We start from the raw sequence: 23,413 nt of genomic DNA on the forward strand, positions 1-23,413 counted from the left end.
ATAGTTTTTCAAATAAAAATAGTGTCCTATATGCACAATTTTATGCTGAATCAAATTATGTACAGAAAAAAGGGAGTTATGATTTAAAAAAGCCCAGGATTTTATCATTACTTTGGGACACCCTTTATACAACAAAATATTTTTAGTATATGCACCTTAATAAAACATGCAAATATTTATATAATACTTTTTTCATATTTTCGTCTACGCAACGACAATATTGAACTTTCTCACACTTATGGGCCACCCTGTATCTTTATTAGCTTATCAACGATTTACCGCATATCTTCTAACCATTGTTCATTCTGTTTGTTGTTTTTTAATTTTTGCTAAATAACTTTATAAAGTAATACTTATTAATATTGGTAAATAAATTGCGCTTTTAAATTCTAATGAATCATCGTTACTTTACCTGTATAATTGAAAACGTCTAACGATAAAGAACTTTTTTTATATGTTTGGCAACTCCAAACGCCTAAATATTTATATATTTACTAAAAAATATTAACTGATACATTAATTTTCCCCGATATAATAATATACAGGTTTTGGCCACGTACGACCATAAGAGCGAACCAGTGTGCGACGGTTCGGGGGAAGATGGTACGTATACCGGTAGTACCGGAATGCGTGATTTACTTGCGCCGCACGGTGGGGTATTAGCATGAAAAACGTGATCGAAATTCGAAAAAGCAAATGTGTTTAAGATTTCCCAAAAAAAGATAAATGATAAGTTAAATCATCTCTGCCATGAATGGCGTTGCTATAGGTGTGTTTAGTTGCATTCATGTGTTTCAACGAAACGTCAAAGTTGTTATTTGTCACAGATAAGAGGTAAATGGCTAAATTTTATTTTTAAAATTATAAATTGTTGTTGTTCTTGTGCTCTTTTTACGTTTATATTATCGTTTTGATTGAAAATGGCTCAGCAAGCGGCAGGTATGTATTCTACAAAAACGTATTATTTATTTTGATATTCTCTATACTAACGATTTTTTTGCAACTAAAAGTTAGGCGTTCAGAAAATTTGATTAAATTTGTGACATTTTTATTATACTTAGAGATTTAGTTGCGCATTTCGAAGAATTCAGCATATTGTCTATATACGTTTTACTTAGTAAACATTGGGCTTTCATACAGTAAAATAAAATACTGCGACTTTTTGCGATTTTGCTGATAAAATGAGAAAAACATTCTTGGTTTCCTCCAATTTGCCAATCAGTGATATACTAATGCGAGGTGTAAACCGCGATGGCATTGTTGTGTACAAAGCGATCGCATTAGTGCCATTAGCAGTATAGCACAATTTGGCATTAGTAGCGGCTTTAGTGGTATGGGCATTGCTCGCGGATCAGTCGTAGCATTAGTAGTAGTAGTTGCGATATTACTACTGGCACTGACCGTGGAAACACTGGAACAGTGATTTTTCTTTCTTTTTTTAGAATCGACGAATTATCCTTTATTTTGTTCATATTATTTCCTCTTTAACTGAAAATAGCAATAATTTATATAAGGTCTACATAAAAAAATTTGGATCAACTATCAGTGTCAAATACCCCACTGTGCGCCGGGTATTTCGATTACTTGTTTCGGAGTACGAAAGTGTATATTAAGGTATTTTTTATGTTAATTTGTTTGAATAGGTACGCTTAAGTTCTGACACAATATACAGGGTGACGCACCTCATTCACTTCGGTTGATTATACGAAAACAGAAAGGTGTAGAAACAACATATTTTATGGGTATATGTGGGAAGGCAATGTGCATAATTTAAAATTATTTTCAAATGTACAGGGTGTGTCAGAACTAAGATCCATACCAAAGTTATATTTTTTCTTACGAAACATCCGGCATTTTATTTCATTTTTGGATTCTTGGACATAAAATAAGGCATTTATTATAAGGGTTTAATATGTTTAAAAGCTATGGTTTTTGAGATATTTAGAGTTGTTTAAATATGCATGCTATAATAAAAAGTTTGTCAACACCCTGTACATTACTTTTCAGAATTAATTCTTATACTAACTTTTAAGCCAGAGGAATAAACTTTACTAAAAAATTTGATTGCTTCCCAAAATGTATACAGGGATATCAAAAATTGCTCGTCTATTTTAAATATTTATTTTACGTAAAAATTTCGTTATTTCAAATGCAACACTATGTATATTTTAAAATAAGTCGAAGCAGATTTAAATGCTCTTTCAAACTATATTAGTGTTTCCTATACCTATCTGTATCTCAAAAACTAAAGGTCTTAAACATATTAAACCTTTATAATAAATGCCTTATTTTATGTCCAAGAATCCAAAAATGAAATAACATACAGGGTGTTCCATAAGAAATAATTTTGGTATAGATCCTAGTTCTGACACATCCTGTACATTTGAAAATTATTTTAAATTATGCACATTGTCTTCCCACATATACCCATAAAATATTTTGTTTCTACATCTTCCCGTTTTTGTATAATCAACCGAGGCGAATGAGGGGCGCCACCCTGTATACATTTTGAAAAAAATGCATTCTTCATAAAAATTTTTGCTTGTTCTAGAATAGTTAATGAAAATTTGGAAAAGTATTAACGGGATGAACCATTTTAGAGCAAGGCAATTTTTCATCATCATGGTCGAATCGTACAAAATTATAATCGATTTCTGCGCCTATCATGACGCCGTTAATTATTTATACATTTTATCAGTACCGAGAGTACTTTGATATGCCCGAAGCGTTATCAGTACATCGGCAACAAACAGTACTATACAGCCAACGGCACAAAATTAAATTAAAAATTGCCGCATGTAGAATTTCTCTTTTCTGACCGAATATGGTAGCGGATAGCATTGCCGGATAATAATCCATCTTTAAGTACTATTGTCGGGGGCTCAGAGAAATAAGTACACATAGAGGTCACCTGAAATATGCCGGACTTATGTTTGTACAACGGGCCATGGAAGATTTCGACTTTTGAATAAAAAGATTACGAACGGAGAAAAACACAGCGTTGTCGTCTTTTACATATTTTCTTTTAATCAAAATATTTTAGAAAACAAAAATAAATTAATTATAAATATATAAACAGTTATTATTTACATCAACAAAACTGACCTCCTTAACAGCACTTAAGGGCTATTGCTACCGCTTTTCTGTTCAAAATATTCTAATAAGATTGCCATGAGTCTTTTGCAACGGCCGTTAAGCTGCTTCGGCATCTTGTACAGGGTGGGTCAAATTCGACGCTTTTAAATGGAAACACCCTTTTCTATAGGAGTTAGACGAAAACTAATATCGTTGTCTGGAGCTGAATTTTCATCAAAAACATGCTGGTGAAAACCGCACATCAATATCTGTTACCGTCTCGGAGTTACGGGGTGTTTTTCAAAAATGTGCATTTTAACAAATCGCTGTGTAACTTTTTTGCTATGGAAAATTTTGTATTTCTATTATACATTTCCAAAGCACTTTATTACCTAGAATTTAATGGTTTAAGTATAATTTTTTTTAAACTAATAATTTAAGAGTTATCAACAGAAAAATTGGTTTTTTATTTGGGACACCCTCTATATTTTTAATTAACTGAAAAGAATTTAAAATTACCTTTTCAAAAATATAGCACACTTGATATTTTGCTTTAATTCCCTTCGAAATACAGAATTTTTAAAAGTTCTCTAGTTTTAACTAGTAGGCTTTGGACCACTTATTGATGGTATGCCCTTAATGGAACTCGAAAAACATATTTTCCAGCAAGATGACGCACCGCCTCCGAACGCTGAAGTTATCAGCAAATTTTTTGCAGCCAATTTCAAGAATAATTGAAAGCTAACCAAGATCCCAAGATGTTGGCCGTCGAAGCCGCCTGACTTAATGCCCATGGATCTAATCCTATAGATATATTTGCGGAAGAATAAAGGTTCCTTATTCTTCCGTATAATCTAGACAAGAATTATAACTACTTAGCAGTTATGAGAGGGTATCTTTTTCCCCAACTGAATTAATGAATTCCGCGAGAAATGTTCAAAAACTGATTTGTTAAAAATGCATATTTTTAAAAACATCCCGTAACTCCGAAACGGTAACAGATATCGATATGCGGGTTTCACCATCATATTTTTGACAAAAATTGAGCTCCAGACACCGATACTAGTTTTCGTCTATCTCCTATAGAAAAGGGTGTTTCCATTTAAAAGCGTCGAATTTGACCCACCCTGTACAGAGACATAATTTTAAGTGTCTCACCCAATTTACAATTTTCCTGATTCCGATTTAAAGATAGACAAAATAATTTTTAATGTAATTTTTTTCGAGGATGCCAATTTTCTATCTCAACTATCTTGATTTTTTTAAATGAAAAGCCTCACATACTTTAGCATCTTCCGGTAGACATATTTTAGCTAATTTCAAAAATTTATAGTTTAGTATACTTTGCGCTTACCGTTTTCGATATACAGCGCATTTAAATGAAATGTTCCACAATCATTTTAAGTGTTTCACCCAATTTAAAATTTTCCTGTTTTCTATTTTAAGATAGTAAAATGATATTTTAATGTAATTTTTCGCAAGAATGCCGATTTATCACGTCAATTTTGACAGATACGATGCCATCTTAATTTGTTTTAAATGGAAATCCCCACATTTTTTAGCACATCTTCCGGTAGACATTTTTATAGACAAAATATGTCTACCGGAATATGCTAAAATATGTGGAGGTTTCTATTAAAAAAATCAAGATAGCGCCAAAATTGACGTTTTAAAAAATGTTGAGGTAGAAAATTTGCATCCTCGAAAAAAATTACATTAAAAAATATTTCCATTATCTTTAAATACCAAACAGAAAAAATATAAATTGAGTGAGGCACTTAAAATCATATTCCTGTATATTTTGCAGTAAATGCGCTTCAAAAAAGAACTATTTTCGACAGCAGGGTCTGCCAGTAATAAATTTTAAGCTTAAAATATCACAACACAATTCACTTAAATCAAAAACTTAACACAAAACTAAAGTGCCAAAACAAATTGTACCTGTTTTGGTTTTGAAAGCATCAGTATACCACGTTTTGGTATGGATTTTAACTGAGCTGAGCAAACGTTTCTCTCTTCCAATCCTATTTATTGCTCAATACTACAGTGAGGCGTTTCTCAAAGTAGTGCCTTCTTGGTATGTCATCCACGGACACATGGAATTTGGAAAAGTTGAATTTTCCTTTTGAAGGTATAAAACAGCACCGTTTATCTATTTTATATTATTTTCCTAAGGGTTTTCTATGCATATTTGACAGTCAATTTAAACCAGCCTTTCCGTATCTTTTCGATATATCCGATTTAAGATGAGGGCGCCTCTACATCTACTTGTTTTTCTGACGGCGGGATATGTTGAAGGCGCGCGATGCCGAAACGGGGCAGACCGATGACGGGTATATATGGTTGCGAAACGTCGCTTGCAATAGACGAGACGAACGCGGACTTTTATATATACGTTTGGACGTTTATTATCCCGATGCCAAGATTTATTACGGCTAAACAACAGAACGGCGCGGCTAGTCGGAGGAGAATGATCGTTAAGGCCTAATCACACATGTAGCTCACGTCCCAGTTGCCGTACCGTCTCGGTCTCACTCTGTCATCATCTGTGACGGATATTTGTACATCATCATCATCGTTTTCAGCTTATTCAACCATTTCGAATTATGGTGTAGCCTCCCTCACATTTTTAGATGTTCTCCTTGTAGTGCCATTGTTGTCTATTGTTGGCTATGCGAGCCCAAGTTATCCCAGCTAATTTCCTAATGGCATGGTGCCATCTCAGGGTTGGTCTCTTTCTAGGTCTGTAAACTCCTCATGGGTACCATGCTGTAATTTTTGTGGTCTATCTGTTGTCCGTCCTCCTTGCCAGATATTTGATTCTCTGAATTACTTCTCTTACCTGGGTATTTTGTCGTATCCACACTATTCTTTTACGATATTTTTTGGCCATTCCCTGCATATTTTGTTCCACTGAGCATTGTGCGACCTGCAATTTCCATAAAGGTGCGTATTCATTATCCGCACGAACGAACGGACGAACGAACGAATGTTCGCTAGTGGTATGGACGGGGACCGCACGATAGAACCGCACGAGAAGACCGCACGCATTTCTTGTCGAATTAAATACTGTTGTATTCTATAGTTTATTTTTGTAGTATAAGAAAAAGAACTATTTATTCTGTTATTTTTTAATCTCCGTTATTAATATAAATTGATTGTTAGTACAATACCTCATTTAATATAAAATAATATTCTACTTTTTGAAATGTATCGGGCCCTAATTGTACCTAAAAGTAATATATTTTTAGTGATATACCATATTGTAAACTATTTAATATTTCAGTCACTTAAAAAGTTAATTTGCATTGAATAATTGCCTACCATTAAAGGAAATTTGAGCTATATAATCCTTGATGGGCATATTCTGGGTATGCAAATACTTCCTTTAAATTTTGGGTGTCGTTCAACCGATTTATTCTCAAAACCAGAAACATCTACATATAAAAAGAAGCACAGGTCACTAATTATAATAAACTTCACCCTTGGTATTACTTCCACTAATTATAATAAACTTCACCCTTAGAATTACTTCTATCACAATTACAATACGTTCATCTGCATTGGCATTTTCTACTTTTCGATGGGAAACAATAAACTTCCCAACATTTTTTAAATGATGTAACAATTCCTCTTGTGGTTACTTTTCCATAGATATCCTCAACTCTGTCCTCATGTGAATTCAGAGGCAATGAAAATGAAAATTATTTACCATAAACATCGCAAACTAAAAACCTAATAAACAATTTTATACCGATATAGAAATAAATTTAGTATTTTTACCTATTATCGTCCAAATCCATGTTAATAGATAATTATTATTTTTAAATATATTTTTGGAACTGCTGGTTTTAGTAATTATTAAATTAAACGAACTAAAAAGTCTTAAAAATAAACAATTCTTAACCATAACCTCAAAAATGCAGATCTCCTGTCAACTTTCTTTATTTTTTATTTATTCATTATTTTCCTAGTGACGTCACAGGTGGGTATGCGCGAACTGAACGAAATTGGAGCCGCTATCGATCATACCTTGTATTCTTTGTACCATGACGTCTAAACGCCTTTGATGTACCGACTCGAAGCGGATGGTCGAGCGCACGAACGAACGAACGGCCGCATGCGTTCGGTCCCCGTCTAAATATACCGCAGTTTCATTCGTTCGTTCGGATAATGAATACGCACCTTAAAGTGCGTATTCATTATCCGCACGAACGAACGAACGAATGTTCGCTGGTGGTATGGACGGGGACCGTACGATAGAACCGCACGAGAAGACCGGACCATAGACCGGACGCATTTGTTGGCGAACGCCTTTGATGTACCGACTCGAAGCGGATGGTCGAGCGCACGAACGAACGAACGGCCGCATGCGTTCGGTCCCCGTCTAAATATACCGCACTTTCATTCGTTCGTTCGTTCGTTCGGATAATGAATACATACCTTTATAATGTCCGTTAAGTGTCAAGGTTTCGCATGCATAAGTCATGACATGTAGTACACATTAGTCAAAGGTTTTCTTCTTTAGATAAAGTGACATTCTAGATTTGAATATGATTGAGTTTCTTCCATAAGTACTTCATGCTTATTTAGGTCTAACTGTTTTGGTAGTAGAGATCCCGAGCTGTGTATTAGTTTGATCCTACATACAGGGTGTCCCAGGCTGAGCGTGCATTAGAAGTTTCTAGAGAACTACAATATCTAGATCGGAGATTTTTTGCACATTACTGTTTCAGAACGAGATCTATCGATTAAAAATATTTTCATGGCGGCACTTCCAGAAATACCGGAAGTTGACAGCCACTTTCTTATCTTAAATAGATACCCCCATTTTTTATTACAAACTTAAATTCTTGGTAAACTTTTATGAATTTTGATATCAAACACTCTATACCTAACATTAACCGTTTTTGAGAAAAAACATGTTTAAAATTTTTGGAGGAAATAAAACTGCCTGTCAAAAAATGTTTTATAGCCTAAACAACAAATTTAGTGATTTTCACCGCTACTGTGGCATAAAGAGAAGACCTGTGGCTATCTATTTAAAAAATTAAATTGTTCGAATGTCATATAACATTGGCCGTAGCTGTCATGAAATTGAGCGATTAATAAATTATCATAAATCATTTTTTTCAAATGGAAACCCACTTTTTTTATTCACTATTGAAAAGGTTTTTTAATTCGTTACTTTTTGATAATACATGTTCCTATACCTAAAATAACTCGTTTTTAAGTTATTTAAGATTTGGTTTTAAAGGGGTATATTTTTTTGTTTTTTAACCAGTAGCTTACGACTTTAAACGTCACGCGATGTTAAACTATATTTGGCCATGTAATATTGCCATTAGCTATCACCAAAATACGAGATATATTTTTATAAATAAACTTTATAAAGTTTTTCCAGCAGTATTTATAATATATGAAATTGAAATAATTAGTTTTTTGACAGAAGGAAATAAATTGTCAGATGATTTGACACTTAATGTCAAAAGAAGCTAGATAAAATCAAGAAAAAAATACGCTTTAAAACTAAATCTTAAATAATTTAAAAACGATTTATTTTAGGTATAGGAACATGTATAACCAAAACCGTAACGAATTGAAAAACCTTTTCACTAGTGAAATAAAAAAAGTGGGTTTCCAGTTGAATATTTGAAATGATTTATGATAATTTATTAATTGCTCAATTCCATCACAGCTACTGTCAATATTATACGACATTCAACCAATTTAAATTTTGAAATAGATAGCCACAAATATAATTTTTAACAAAACTTGACGTTTGATTATAGATACAGAATTTTTATTTTACTTCTCTTCTCAATACACAGTAAACATGTTTTTACACTTTAACTAGTTTCTCCAGACAAATTAATAATAATACTTTATTTTTGAGTTTAATTTATATTAATTATCGTTACAGCCATTAGTGCTGATGTTTGTAAACAATCGTAATAATCATAAATCTAAAATTTTGCAGTTAGTGATAGTGCAATTTATTATTTGATGATAAATTTATTACAGAAAAAAGCGTTATCATTTAACACTCTAATTTAATAATTACTGTGATTATAACCTCTTTTGGGGTCAAATTACTACTAAATAATATGTTAAATAATGCAGATGATCGCTGCAATTTATTCAATAAATGTTGTAGGGATCTTATAACAACATTTATTGAATTTTCATATAACTAAAACTGTGTTAAAAAATAAATTTTACTATACAGTTTGTCCCCGGATTTGCGCCCGGAAATTTTGAGAAAAATGCATTCTTCGTAAAAAATTTTGCTTGTTCTAAAATGGTTAATCCCGTTTATACTTTCCAAATTTCCACATTGTTTTAGAGAAAATTAAAAAAAAACATGAAAATATTCAATTATATATGACAAAATTTTCAGAAGACATAGTTCTGAAAAATAATGTTTCATGAAAATTTAATAACGAAATTATTACACAGGGTGTTTTAAATTTAAGGGAACAGTACCTTAAAAAATTAATAATAAAAAAAAATTGTCCCCTTGTCAAGAAAATCCGGGGACATACTGTAGATCTAGGTTAGAAATAAAACAGAATCGCCCTGTATAATCCTCCGTAACAGCTGACGAGACCATAAACATTATTGCTTGGAATTTCTTCGATGAAATTTTGACTTTGGTCCGCGTGCTGGGCGCTATAAAAATCCGTCTTAACAATAATTCAACAATAAAGGAGTGAAATTTGGATACGGAGAGATCAAGAATTTTATTAGGGGTCATTTTAAAGTCCGAAACGTTGCACAACGGCGTACAGTGCAGCCGTGGGCCAAAAGTAAATGGCCGCTGTTAAATGTAATTTTTATCTTGCTATGCAAAACTTCATAAAAATTCCAGGTGAGCAAGGTGATTTAATGATAATTCATTGTTTTATTTGTTTTAAAAGAGGGCAGTTCGATATTTATCGGGACTGAACAGTAGAACTCACTGGCAGAATTTCTTTAAAAATTTTAAAATACTGACTCTTCCTTCTTTATTCATTTTTGAATCCGTTTGCTTAATCCGCAAGCACATATCTGCTATTCCCGAAAGGCCTTCTCACAACTATCCACTTAGAAATGCGGAGCACGATCTTTATCTGTCAATCTCGAGCTCAGAACTATTTAGTTAAAGGCTCAGTAATGTACAATGCCAAAAAAATGTACAATCATTTGCCTTTGAATATCAAGTCGCTTTCATTCTTTCCCGCATTTCGCAAAGCTTTGTAATTATACTTACTGGAGAGAGCCCTATATGCGGTAAACGACTTTTTTGTCGATGTTTAATCATGAACAATTTTGAATTTTAAAATTTTGATCATCTCACACACTGGTCAAAAGTCGAGTATTTAATATTTTATAAAATTATATCCATTTACAATTTTCCTATTGGAAAATTTTATTGATACGCCTTTTTTTGTGTTGTGCAATAATTATCCAAGTATGTTCTACATTTTTATAATTTTAATGACATTTACTTTTTGAATTGTGTGATTTGTATTGTATATTTTTAAAAAAACCTAAAAAATATTGAGATCCTAAAACCTGATGAACTACCTAAAAAATATTGAGATCCCACACGGAGCAATGTTGGTGTCACTGGATGTTAAGAATTTATTTCCTAGTATACTGCCAGAGGAATGCATTGACCTCATTAGAGATTTGTTGTTCAGCACTTCCCTTCCAAGGTTGGTTTGTGATAACCTCATTTCACTCCTTTCAATTGTTTTAGGTCAAAACTTTTTTAAATTTAATAACGAGTTTTTCAGCCAAAAAACCGGTTTAGCAATGGGCTCCTGTTTGTCCCCATTTTTGAGTGAGGTTTTCATGAACAGCTTGGAAATACAGATAATGGAGAGTAGTTTTTCACAGTATTTAATAGCTTATAGAAGATATGTAGATGATGTTTGCATTGTGTGGGGTGGCAGTGAACGACATCTGGTGGATTTCCTTTCTTATGTCAATACCTTACATAATAGAATTTCTTTCACTTTGGAAAAAGAAAATGAAGGCAAATTACCGTTCTTGGATTTATTACTTATGAGAAATAATAATAAAATAGAGTTTGGAATTTTTAGAAAACCCTCCTCCACAGATAACATTATTCAGCATATTTCTCATATTCCCATAGATTCGCAGCGTTTAATTCTTTGTTGTATAGATTATGTAACTTGCCACTATCCAGAGAAGCGTTTAATTAAGAGCTCAACATTATAAGACAAATTGCCTTTAACAACGGGTTTCCGCTAGGAACTATTAACAAGATTTACTATAAGTTTGTAAATAGGTACAAGATGTCTTATAATGTCATACATTCGAAAAATTTACAGAGAGGCCCGTATAAAGTTTTAACATTTTTTGGTAATATTTCACTCCAATTGGCAAAATATTTTAAAAATCTTAATTTATCTATTTCCTTTAAAACTATTAATACATTAAAAGCAAATTTGGTTAGAAATAAAGACAAAACGGAGAGGCTCTCTAAATCGGGAGTTTATTCTTTGAATTGTGGCGACTGTCCAGCGGTCTATGTGGGGCAATCAGGTAGAAAGATTTCCACCCGAGTACAGGAACATCTGAGCCTTGTCAATAAATACAGAAATTCGGATATAACTGAGACTACGGCTTTTGCGAACCACTTATTAGCCACTGGTCACGATTTTTCCATCTCAGAAAACGTTAGTGTTCTGCACGAATGCCAAAAAAGTAAAAAACTTGATTTATTGGAGAAAATGGAAATAACTAGAGCTAAAAAAAGTCCGGTTCGCGTCCTTGTGTGCGTGAATGACATTTTTAATTTCGAACCAACATTAATTTTCAATAATCTGAAAGATTAATTCGGCCGTGTATTATTGTTGAGTTCTGAATCTTTACTTCAGTAGTATGGTAGCTTGGTGGCTTTGCTCTCTGGTTCCCACCTGTTCCCACCCGGGAGACTAGAGTTCATATCCCGCTGGGTTATTCTATTTTTTATTTTATTTTTGATTTTGTTTGATTTTTTGTTCCTGTTTGTTTTTTATTGACAAATATTTGCCGGTCATTTCAGCCTCGTCAGCCAGTGTTGTTTTAATTGTAAAATGCGAACGTGTATTTGGATTCATTTTAATTGTATTTGTAAGTTATGACGACCTTTTTATTATTTGTTATTTATTTAGGTTCTTTCTTGTTAGGTCTGATGATGCTCGTATATGAGCGAAACACGTGTAACAGTTTAACATTGTATAAACGTTGAGACCGAGACTTTGAGTCTTTTTTCTACCTCTTTTAATTTGAACCAGGTCTCTTTGAGAAAAATGGATGCCTTTTTTAAATTTGTATATTTTTTGTGCTTTTGTTTCTTTTGTAAATGCTTTGTCGATGAAGCTATTTCGGCTTTTTGCACAATAAAGCGTTATTTATTATTATTATTATTATTATTATTGCAGCTATTAAATTGAAGAATTTGAAGAACATGTTTGAAAAAGTGTAGTTTGAAATGTTGAAAAAGTAATAAATTAAAAATTAATAAATACCTATATAATTTGATACACTTTCATAAAATTTCCCATAACCCATCTCAACTTCCTCATTGGCTTACCACTTTTCCGGTCGTTACCACTTGACGTGTGTCGTGACGCTAGCTCGTGTGTCACGGCCTTGAATTTTTACTCCCAGCGCGCGTAAAGAAGTTTCAGTTCAAAAAAAGTTAATTCTACTATGATGTGACTTCCCTTTAAGATACAGCGTTTGTGCCAATCACTTATACAACTTCAGCCAGAAACACCCTGTATACCGGGTGTGTCTCAAAAGTGGCTCACCCCCTATAACTTTTTTATTTTTTCAGATAAAAAAACGAGATTTGGCAGTATGTTAGAATATGACATAAATCTGGATTGATTGACACTAATTTTTAATCAAGGAGCCTTGGAATAATAGATTTGATTATCTAATGTTTTTCGTATCTTGTTCTGGCCGGTCAAAAGATGCCCCAATCGTATTTTTAATCATATCTGAATTTTTTAAATGGAACAAGGGTGGCTTATTAGTATATTTGAAAAAAAAACATTTTCTTACGAATAATTTGATACCATACACTTGGTATTTTGAGCCAAATTGTCGTTATGAACCGTATGTTGCAATTTCAAATAAACCATATGCGAAAATGTCAAAAGTTGACATATGATATGTCATTCTATTCAGAGTGTCATTTTCTATCGAATAAAATAGAAATATACCGAGGGTTTCATTTAAGATTCAAAAGTTGTAGTAATTTCCGGTAAAACAGGAAGTGACCAAAAACAATTGAATACGTCAATCAATCCTAGTTTATGTCATATTTTAACATACCAAATCTCGTTTTTATCTGAAAAATTAAAAAAGTTATAGTGGTGAGCCACTTTTGAGACGCACCCGGTATATGGTTTAAGGTAGCAAATGACTATAACGTTTTACAGTATTTTAGAATAGAAAAAAAATATATATAGAGCACAAATTCGCTTTTATTAATGAACTACAAAACATATATAAATCGATATTAATGTAGTTCTTAAAAGCATTATTTGTAATTGTTGGTAATTTACTATGCAAAAGCCAAGGGCACTGTTCTATGCATATAACGCTCATTATATAATTTATCACATTTACCAGTAATTTAGAAAATTGGTGCGCAATGTGTATGTTTTAAATAGATCGTAACATTTATTAATACTTATTAATAAAATAATATACAATACTTACTAGACTGAATCACTTATAAACTTATTTCAGAAATGAACGAGATTGATGGTATATAATTTCAGGCTTTTCTAATTTATGCATTTGGAGATTTAGAATTTATTAATAAATGTCAGAAATACCGTATGATCAAAAAAAAAAAACGGCGACAGAGATGGTTATAGAACGACAATCAATGATAATTTTTATTTTTTTGTTATTTCCCAGCCGTCTTTGATGCCGTTTTTTTTCGATCTACGGTGAAAAACCTACCTTAATTTTATCAGATGGTTCGATTTTTCTTCCGTCGATTTCCCAAAATATGTTGAAATCACATCTGTCGATGCGGTGCTTGATTTTGGCACAAAAAGAGGCGATTCCACCAGTGAACACGATCACAGAGGTGGGGTGTTTGGTGAATTCGATCACTGGAAAGGTATATTGATTTTCTGGAAAAAAATAAGGATTTTCCCAATTAACATATAAGACTATTATGATTTTACAATTTTCTTTTTTTTTAATGTAAAATTGTTCAATTATTTTTTATGTTTTTTTTTTACTATGTTATCTGTGATTATACTCCTATTTTATATTTGTTTATTCAAAGCCTTGTGTACGAATATAAAATAAATATAAGAACCAATTAAACTTTTAGTTACGTTTTTTTATTTGTTTGATTTCACTGCCAACTGTCCTCTATTCCAGAGGACAGTTCCTCTTTTCTCTCACGTATTGAAAAAGTTCTCTATTTTACATACCAAACTCAAAATCTAAAAAATATTCATCTATCGCCACAATGCTTTAAAAAATTGTTAATTTCTGTCTTTCGCTACTCGTTTGTACAGGGTGGGTCAAATTCGACGCGTTTAAATGGAAACACCCTTTTCTATAGGAGATAGACGAAAACTAGTATCGGTGTCTGGAGCTCAATTTTTATCAAAAACATGATGGTGAAAACCTCTCATCTATATCTGTTACCGTTTCGGAGTTACGGGGTGTTTTTCAAAAACGTGCATTTTTAGCAAATCGCTGTAACTTTTTTACTATGGAAAATTTTGTATTTCTATGAAAATATTTCCAAAGCACCTTTTTACATAGAATTTAATGGTTCAAGTATATTTTTTTTAAATTAATAATTTAAGAGTTATCAACAGAAAAATTGATTTTTTATTTGGGACACTCTCTATATGTTTGATTAACTGAAAAGAATTTAAAATTACCTTTCCAAAAATACAGCATACTTGATATTTTGTTATAATCCCCTTCGAAATACATAATTTTTAAAAGTTCACCACTTTTAACTAGTAGGCTTTGGACCCCTTATTGATGATATGCCCTTAATCGAACTCGAAAACATATTGTTCCAACAAGACGACGCACCGCCTCTGAACGCTGAAGTTACAAGCCTGACTTAGTGCCCATGGATCTAATCCTATGGATATATTTGCGGAAGAATAAAGGTTCCTTATTCTTCCGTATAATCTAGACAAGAATTAGAAATACTTAGCAGTTATGAGAGGGTATCTTTCACCCCTACCGAGTTAATGAATTCCGTGAGAAATGTTCAAAAACTGCCCCGTCTGTCAATAACAGAACATAACAACAGACGATATATCGAATACCTGTAGCAAAATCTCATGTATTGGTTTGCTATTTATTTTTATTGTTATTAGATATAGTTTAAATGTGTTGATGTTGGTTAAATGTATTTTAAATTGTTATAAAATTCTGCATCTCTCATAGCAAATATTATTTTCGTTTTAATTGATGCTCACAGCTACAATTTTTTTTGCATTACAGCCGGTGCCGTTCAAAGCCTACTTACTTAAAGCGGGCGAATTTTTATATACTCTATATCTCGAAGAGGAATCGACCAAAATATCAAGTGTGTTATATTTTTGGAAAGGTAATTTTAAATTCTTTTCAACCAATTAAAAATATACAGGATGTCCCATATAAAAAATCAAATTTTCTGTTGATAATTCTTAAATTATTAATTTAAAAAAAATTATACTTAAACCATTAAATTCTACGTAAAAAAGTGCTTTGGAAATGTTTTCATAAAAATACAAAATTTTCCATAGCAAAAAAGTTACAGCGATTTGTTAAAAAAGCATATTTTTGAAAAACACCCCGTAACTCCGAAACGGTAACAGATATTGATGTGCGGTTTTCACCATCATGTTTTTAATGAAAATTGAGCTCCAGACACCGATATTAGTTTTCGTCTATCTCCTATAAAAAAGGGTGTTTCCATTTAAAAGCGTCGAATTTGACCCACCCTGTACACGAAAACAAATGAAGAAATATTTATGTACAAGAAATATTTGTGGAAGCGATAATGTTGTAAGTTAGCTTATGTTTTGAAAAAAAAAGTTTTGTTGAAAAAGGTTTGTTTTATTTTAACAAGTTTTGTGTACAAATATTTTTAAGAAAGTAAGAAAGACCATTAATCGCAATTGATAAAACTTTTTGGTAAATTCTAGACCTTCGGGCGGGGTTTCAAAAAATGTTTCGCCTGTGCCTCTTTTTTACCCTCTCGTCCTCTATTTTTTATTATGAAAGTTGGCAACCCTAAATTAAACCCTATAACTTCTTTTCTGTATACAAAATTGGACGTGTCAGTGGTCTCACCGGCCGCGGCGGCACGAGAGATGCTCCAAATCTGTTACAAGCGGATAATTAAATAAGTATGCGAATTTGGTCGACGTTTCTTATTAAAACCGCCCGCCGTCGCCAGTCGGCATTCCACCGATCGGTATTCGCGTTTCGACATCCTTCGAAAGTTCGTTTTTATCGTTGTCTATATTCGTTGATTCTTCTTCTTTCGAAGACCGATAAAAGAAACATCTTCGGCTATACGTCTGCAAGCCCATTGACTGAATTCTATATTTGCAAGAACTTTACTTAATACAGGTGATCAAAAAAAAAATAGTGATTAAGAAAGACTTTTTTATGAAAAATCTTATTAATCTTTCTGAAAAAAAAGGTCAGAAAATAAAACAAAAGTTAAAGAAATAGAGTCAAATAATTATAGTTCATAATTAAATTTTTTGTCGCGTTATTAAGCTTGACCAGCACAGCGTTGCCCACTTTTACAGATTTTCTTTTAATCAAAATATTTTAGGAAACAAAAATAAATTAATTATAAATATGTAAACAGTTATTATTTACATCAACAAAACTCACATTCTTGACAGCACTTAAGGGACACAAAGGGCCATTATTGCCGCTTTCCCGTTCAAAATATTCTAATAAAGTTGAGATGAATTTTTACGGCTATTAAGCTATCTTCTACACTGTGCACTAAAAGAGGTTCTAAGAAGAACAATGTTCGACTGCAAGGTCTGCTAGTAAAGATTTTCAAGCTGAAAGTATCACAAAAACTCGTAATACAAAACTAAAATGTCAAAACAAATATCAGTGTCAGAAAATAAATAAATAAATGCGGTAACTTGACATTTTTTACAGCAGAGCTACCACTTGAATGTCCAGCACGAAATTTAAATTTCAGTTAGTCAGCACGGCGCCAAATATGTTCATGGTTGGCAACAATGAATTATTTAAAAATCGTGCCCTCGTTTACGTAACTAAAAGTTTAATTGACATGAAATATATATTGTTTTATTTTTAAATAATTATTTTAATTTAATAAAAAAAAAACATAAAGTTTACTTACCAAAAACTGTAACATGACATGTAGTCCTATCCTCCCCATACACATTGTAAACTTCACAAGAATACCGTCCAGAATCCTCAACATCCGGATCACTAACTGTCAATCTTGCCACACCATCATCACTATCTTCCTGTCTAAAACCTTCATCATCATCATTATTTGATATGATACATCCATCTTTCATCCAAACAATATCCAGTGGCGAACAACCCGAATACCTAACCTCTAGAACAAAAGGTTGCCCTTTAGCACACCGCAAATTGTTCGGAAGAGGTTTAGTGATCTTTGGAGGTGTGTATTGATCGGTTTTTTCATTTGGAGTCACTTGGAGCAGCATAGAGGTAGAACCTGTTCCATTTATGTTCTCTGCCACGCATGTATAGAGTCCTTGCTCTTCAAATGTTACGTTTTCTATCTCCAGTGATGCGGTAGTGCCATCGTAGTGAAAAGAATACTTGGAACATTGTTCTAGAGGAATCCCATCTTTGTACCTTGAACAGAAATATCATATAATGAAGAAAATGTAATACTATTAGAGTATGAAGAGAATATTTATTCAATAATGAATATTATATCAAAAATGTGACAGATATTTCAGCAACAATTATATTTGCACTCACCATTTAAGAGATGGTGTTGGTACAGCTTTTATATCACAGAACAGTCTTGCTCTGCTTCCATATTTAGCTGAAGCTCCCAAATAGTTACCAGGCGTGTAACCATTATGGGTTCTTGGTGATAGGCTTCTGGCTCTTATTCCTGAGGTGCTGTGAGTTCTGTGAGCTATCACGTCTAAGCGAGCTGTAGCTTCGACTCTGCCTACGTCATTTTCTAGGACAACCTGTATAGAAAAATAATTATAACCATATTTAGAATAACGATTCATGAGCAAATTACAATATGAAGTTAACTTGGTCATTTGCAATTTATCTACCATCCCTTAAAACACTTATTTAAGAGCTACCCTGTATACGTACCTTATATAGTCCAGAATCCTTGGTAGTGACATCCTTGATCTCCAAAGTTCTTAGGTCTTCCCTTTCTGTAATGGTTAACTTGCTTGATGGTATAATTTCTTCGTTATCCTTGTACCATTTGACCCACGGGTCAGGATGACCAGCAATAGCACACTGGAACCTTACTGTTTCTCCTTCTTCAGCTACCTGTGGATAAAAAATATATTTACTTTAATTCACCTATTAAACTAAATATTTTTAATGGATAAGTTAAACAATAAGTATTTTTTAAGTGACTTTTTTTATACTCACCCTGTTGTGAGGATAAGCATAGAATTTGGGAGCTAACGCTCTAGTAAGCCTTCTTCTGGGTGGCTGTGGAGTTACTTCACGTATTCTAGGTGATGCACTTCTATTTGGAGTAGTTCTTGGAGTGGAAATTGGAGTAGAACCTCCAGCAAAAAGACTTGGTGGACGGATCAACTGAGCGTTGAGCAAACTCTCCTTTTCTTCTGGTACTGAAATACAATATTTATGATTGAGAGAATCTTACAATCTAAAAATTTTAAGGTCTCAAGGTCTTAAGATTTTAGGATCCTAGGATCCAAGAATCTTAGTTTTCCATGACCCTAGGATCTGGGGATCTTAGGATCGTAAGATCTCGTAGGATTCTAGAATCTTAAGAATTTTAGAGCCTTAGAATCTTGAGATCCTAAGATCTTATGATCTTAGGATTGTAGAATATTAAGATCCTATAATATTAGTATATTATAATCTTAGAACCCCAGAAGCCTAAGATCCTAGGATCTTAGGATATTAGAATATTAAGACCTTTTGATCTCAGGATCCTAGGATCTGGGGATCTTAGGATCGTAAGATCTTAGAATCTCAAGAATTTTAGAATATTAGAATCTTAGGGTCCTGGAATCTTAAGATCCTAGGGTGATATGATCTTAGGATTCTAGAATATTAGGATCCTATAATATTAAAATCTTCATATGATCTTAGAATCTTAAGACCTTTTGATCTCAGGATCCTATGATCTTAGGATCTAAGAATCTTAGTTTTCCATGATCCTAGGATCACTAAGATCTTGGGGTCTTAGGATTCTAGAATCTTAGAGTCTCAAGAATCTTAGGGTCTTAGAATCTTAAGATCCTAGAATATTATGATCTTAGGATTCTGGACTATTAAGGTCTTATTAATATTAAAATATTATAATCTTAGGTCCCAAAAGCGTATGCTCCTAGGATCTTAGGATCTTAGAATCTTAAGACCTTTTGATCTCAGAAACTTAAGATCTTGGGATCTTAGAATCTGAGGATTCTAGAGGCTCAGGATTTTAGAATCCGAGCATTTTCAATACGGTTTTCAATGAATGAGGTGTTGCAGATTATTTTGAATACTTTTTAAAAATTTAGTACTGGTAACTCTAAAAACTAAGCAAAATGTCTGAAAAATTAATTTAAAATAACAGATGTGAAAGATTATTCTTGGAAATGATTTTAAATAGATTGTCTTAAGTAATATACTTACGGTCAACAATAAGACAAGCTGACGTAGCTGCCGTACCAAGGTCGTTGTACCCTACGCAAGTGTACTCCCCTTCATCCTCAGGATATACTTCTTTTATTATAAGTTTGGCCGTTTCTCCATCGAACTCATCCACAAAGTCCTTACCAAGTCTTACAAGCTGAAAAAACAAGAAATCAACCTTAGTTTGGGGTGTCAAGTTGAAGAATATTGTTAAAATTGACAGTCACTTGCAGATATTATTTAAAAATTACAGTCTATGTTAAAAAAATTATAGCTAACTGTTTATATTACTTACTTTTCCATCTTTTTCCCATCTGATGTTCAATGGAGGTTTGTTAGACTCGAAGGAACATTCAAAAGTTACAGAATCCCCATCACAGCATCGGATGTCTAGCAAATCTTCGGTGATCCTAGGCATTTTTTGAACGTCCCTGTAAATAATAAATATTGACTTAAATATAATTTAACCAAATACATTTATTTAAACAAAATTTACACTTATGTTACAAAAGTCATGATGATTGATGGTGATGATGAATTAAAAACTTACCCAATTTTGAACTGATTGGTTTTTCTTGGTACAGTGGGATCTAAAAAAAAACAGATATAGCTAAATAAATCAATAAAATTGTATCAGTGAATCTAAAAATTCATATTGATGCCTTTTTAAACATTATATTGTTGGTATAATACTGAACCTGTGGCTTTTATTTGTAAAGATACGATGGCTTTAGCGTCTCCGTGGATATTTTTGGCGTACACTGTATAAGTACCAGTAAAGTCCAGCTTGACGTTGGTTATTTGGAGGCGGTATTGTGGTCCATCGCCTATTCGATGAAATAGAGGAGCATCTTTGTAATAATCAGTCTGCAACAAAATAGAAACATTAAATCTATGCTTTTACATGCACACTGAAAAAAATATAAGTAATTTTACAAAAAAAAACTAGCGTGTACCCGCGACGTCGTTCGCGTCGAATTAATCATTTGTATTGGTGATGATAAAGCAAAGCAAAAATTTCCATTAACTTACAAACTGGAGCAGAATCGTGGTTAATCAATTACCCAACTTTTTGGAACACCCTGTATGGATTTTTAAAAAATTTCAAAATATTTAAAAAAACAAAATAAATTATGCGTGTCCAAGCGTTTTCCCGAAAGACTAACCGTTTTTTAAATAACAAATGTTGTAATATTTGAGGGGCGTTTTCACCCTCTTGGAATTTGAGATTCGAGAAACCCCTCCTTATCGAACCTCTACACCCCACAGTCAATCCGTTTGCCAAAAATCAGCTTTAAACATCAAGCAGTTTAAGCAGAATCGTGATTACTCTATGATCATATTATTATGAAACACCTTGTATAAATTTTTAAAAAAATCTTAAAATATGTAAAACAACAAAATAAAATATACGTGTTTAAGAGTTTTTCCGAAAAACTCACCGGTTTTTAAATCTTAGAATCTCAAGAATCTAAGGGTCCTAGAATCTTAAGATCCTAGAATATTATAATCTTAGGATTCTAGAATATTAAGGTCCTATTAATATTAGAATATTATAATCTTAGGTCCCAGAAGCGTATGATTCTAGGATCTTAGAATCTTAAGACCTTTTGATCTTAAGATCCCAGGATCTTGGGATCTAAGAATTTTAGTTTTCCATGATCCTAGTATCTGAATCTATCCTAATATTTGAGGGGTGGTTTCACCCCCTTAGAATTCGAGTTTGTATGTGTATAGAGCCTTATTGAGTAACTTTTTACCGAATTGGCCAATAACAGAATAACAAAAACATTTGCTTTAAACTTGGATAAAGTAATTAAAGACGGCTTAAAGGAATTAAATTAAATTCTTAATAATAATCGCGCCAATAAATTATCCTTGCAGATTATTTTATCAATTCCCATACTTTCTCTTTGCCATGCTGAATTGAAATCTGAATCTTTTCTTCATCTTCTTAACGGCGCTCGGGATTGTATCGATTTATCACGGGATCGCATCAAAAAACGAAATGCTTTTTAATATCAGAATAAAGCATCTCCTTTCGTACCTATAGAACTTCGTTTTAGTTATTTTTTAATATTTTTATGGTCGTTGAGATAAAAGAGCTCTTGGAAAGATGCCACGATTCATTTTTTAAAAAGCTTTTAAATTCTTTTAAATCGTTTTTTTTTTCGGGAACTTTAAAACAGTTCCCGAGATATTCAATTTTGAGAACGTTTGTTTTTTGAGGGAGTAAAAGGTCGTCTGGAAGAAAAATAAAGGTGAGTTTTATAAGAGAAGTATATGACTAAAATGTAAGGTTTTTGACATAATATTTAACATTTTCTAGAAATAAAGAAAAATTTTTATATTACAATAAAAGCTACCTAAATTGGAATTTACCCGGTATAACCTAATACGTAGTTAAATTAACTATTGTACTTTAAATCAAATTAAAACTTGATCCAAAAAGTTATACAGGGTGAGACAAAATTAATATTGAACATTGGTCACTTTCAAAAGTGTTTTACTCGTTTATTTTAAATAGAACACCCAGTATATTATTCCGATATTCAATGGAGAATTCCATAGGAGAATTCATATCTCTTCAAAATACTATTAAGGTTGCCTACCCTTCAAACAAAGATTTTCCTAGATATTTTCATTTACATCATTTGATCTGAGTAGATCTTTATTATTTCATAATGTCTAGGGTGGCTGTGATATGTCTGACGTTACTTCAACATAGTTGTCTAATTAGTCCAACTTTAACTAGTTATCATTTTGTGTCAGTTAAAACAAAAAATTTCTCAGAAATTTGTCGAAAATGTAAACTTCTCCTACATCAGAAAGAACTGATATGATTCATGATTCTATTAGTTGGTGAACGCAGTAGGCATTCACCAATTAACAGAATACTTAAATGCTCTTGATTTTATCTAGTCTGGGTTTTTTTATGGGGATATGTTAAAGAAAGTGTTTACAAAACTAGACCAACTATTGTCGACAACATGAAAGAAATTATTGTAGCTGCTTTTCGAGGTAGATGCCTTTTAAAATGAAAAGATCCTTTTGAAAAGACAATCATTTTATGCAGTTAACAGGAAAGGAAGCATTTTGAGCATTTGATTTCATCTAGATAATTTTTGTCACATAATTATAGGTTTATATCCAGTTTTAATTCTGTAATAATTAAAATATGTTTTAAACGTGTATCTTTTTATTACCGTTGAGTATTTTACTCTACAATCTTTAATTTTTGTTAAATTAACAAAAGGTGTATCACAGCCACCCTAGATTTTTTCAAATAATAAAGATCTACTGACGCAAAATCATAAAAATTAAAATATCTAAGAAAATCTTTATTTAAGAGGTAGGCAATAGGGGATTCAATCCCGGACAATTTTATGTTGTCGGGATCCCGGGATTCTTAACCCCGAATCTCGGGATCCCGGGATTTCAGTAATAATGCTACCAATGTTAC

At 32.5% G+C, this 23,413-nt stretch overlaps 1 protein-coding gene across 1 annotated transcript in view; it reads right to left on the reverse strand.

Annotated features, from left to right (window-relative positions):
• Positions 1-23,413, reverse strand: part of LOC115890191 (titin-like) — a 171,141-nt gene that overhangs the window by 40,471 nt on the left and 107,257 nt on the right. The window contains 9 exon segments of the mRNA XM_030910351.1: positions 14,053-14,228; positions 17,459-17,949; positions 18,079-18,299; positions 18,436-18,621; positions 18,727-18,932; positions 19,951-20,107; positions 20,246-20,381; positions 20,501-20,540; positions 20,649-20,817. Of these exon segments, the coding sequence (XP_030766211.1) occupies positions 14,053-14,228; positions 17,459-17,949; positions 18,079-18,299; positions 18,436-18,621; positions 18,727-18,932; positions 19,951-20,107; positions 20,246-20,381; positions 20,501-20,540; positions 20,649-20,817 (1,782 nt within the window).

Source organism: Sitophilus oryzae, unplaced genomic scaffold, assembly GCF_002938485.1.
Source record: "Sitophilus oryzae breed Bouriz unplaced genomic scaffold, Soryzae_2.0 scaffold_85_pilon_pilon, whole genome shotgun sequence".
NCBI lineage: Eukaryota > Metazoa > Arthropoda > Insecta > Coleoptera > Curculionidae > Sitophilus > Sitophilus oryzae.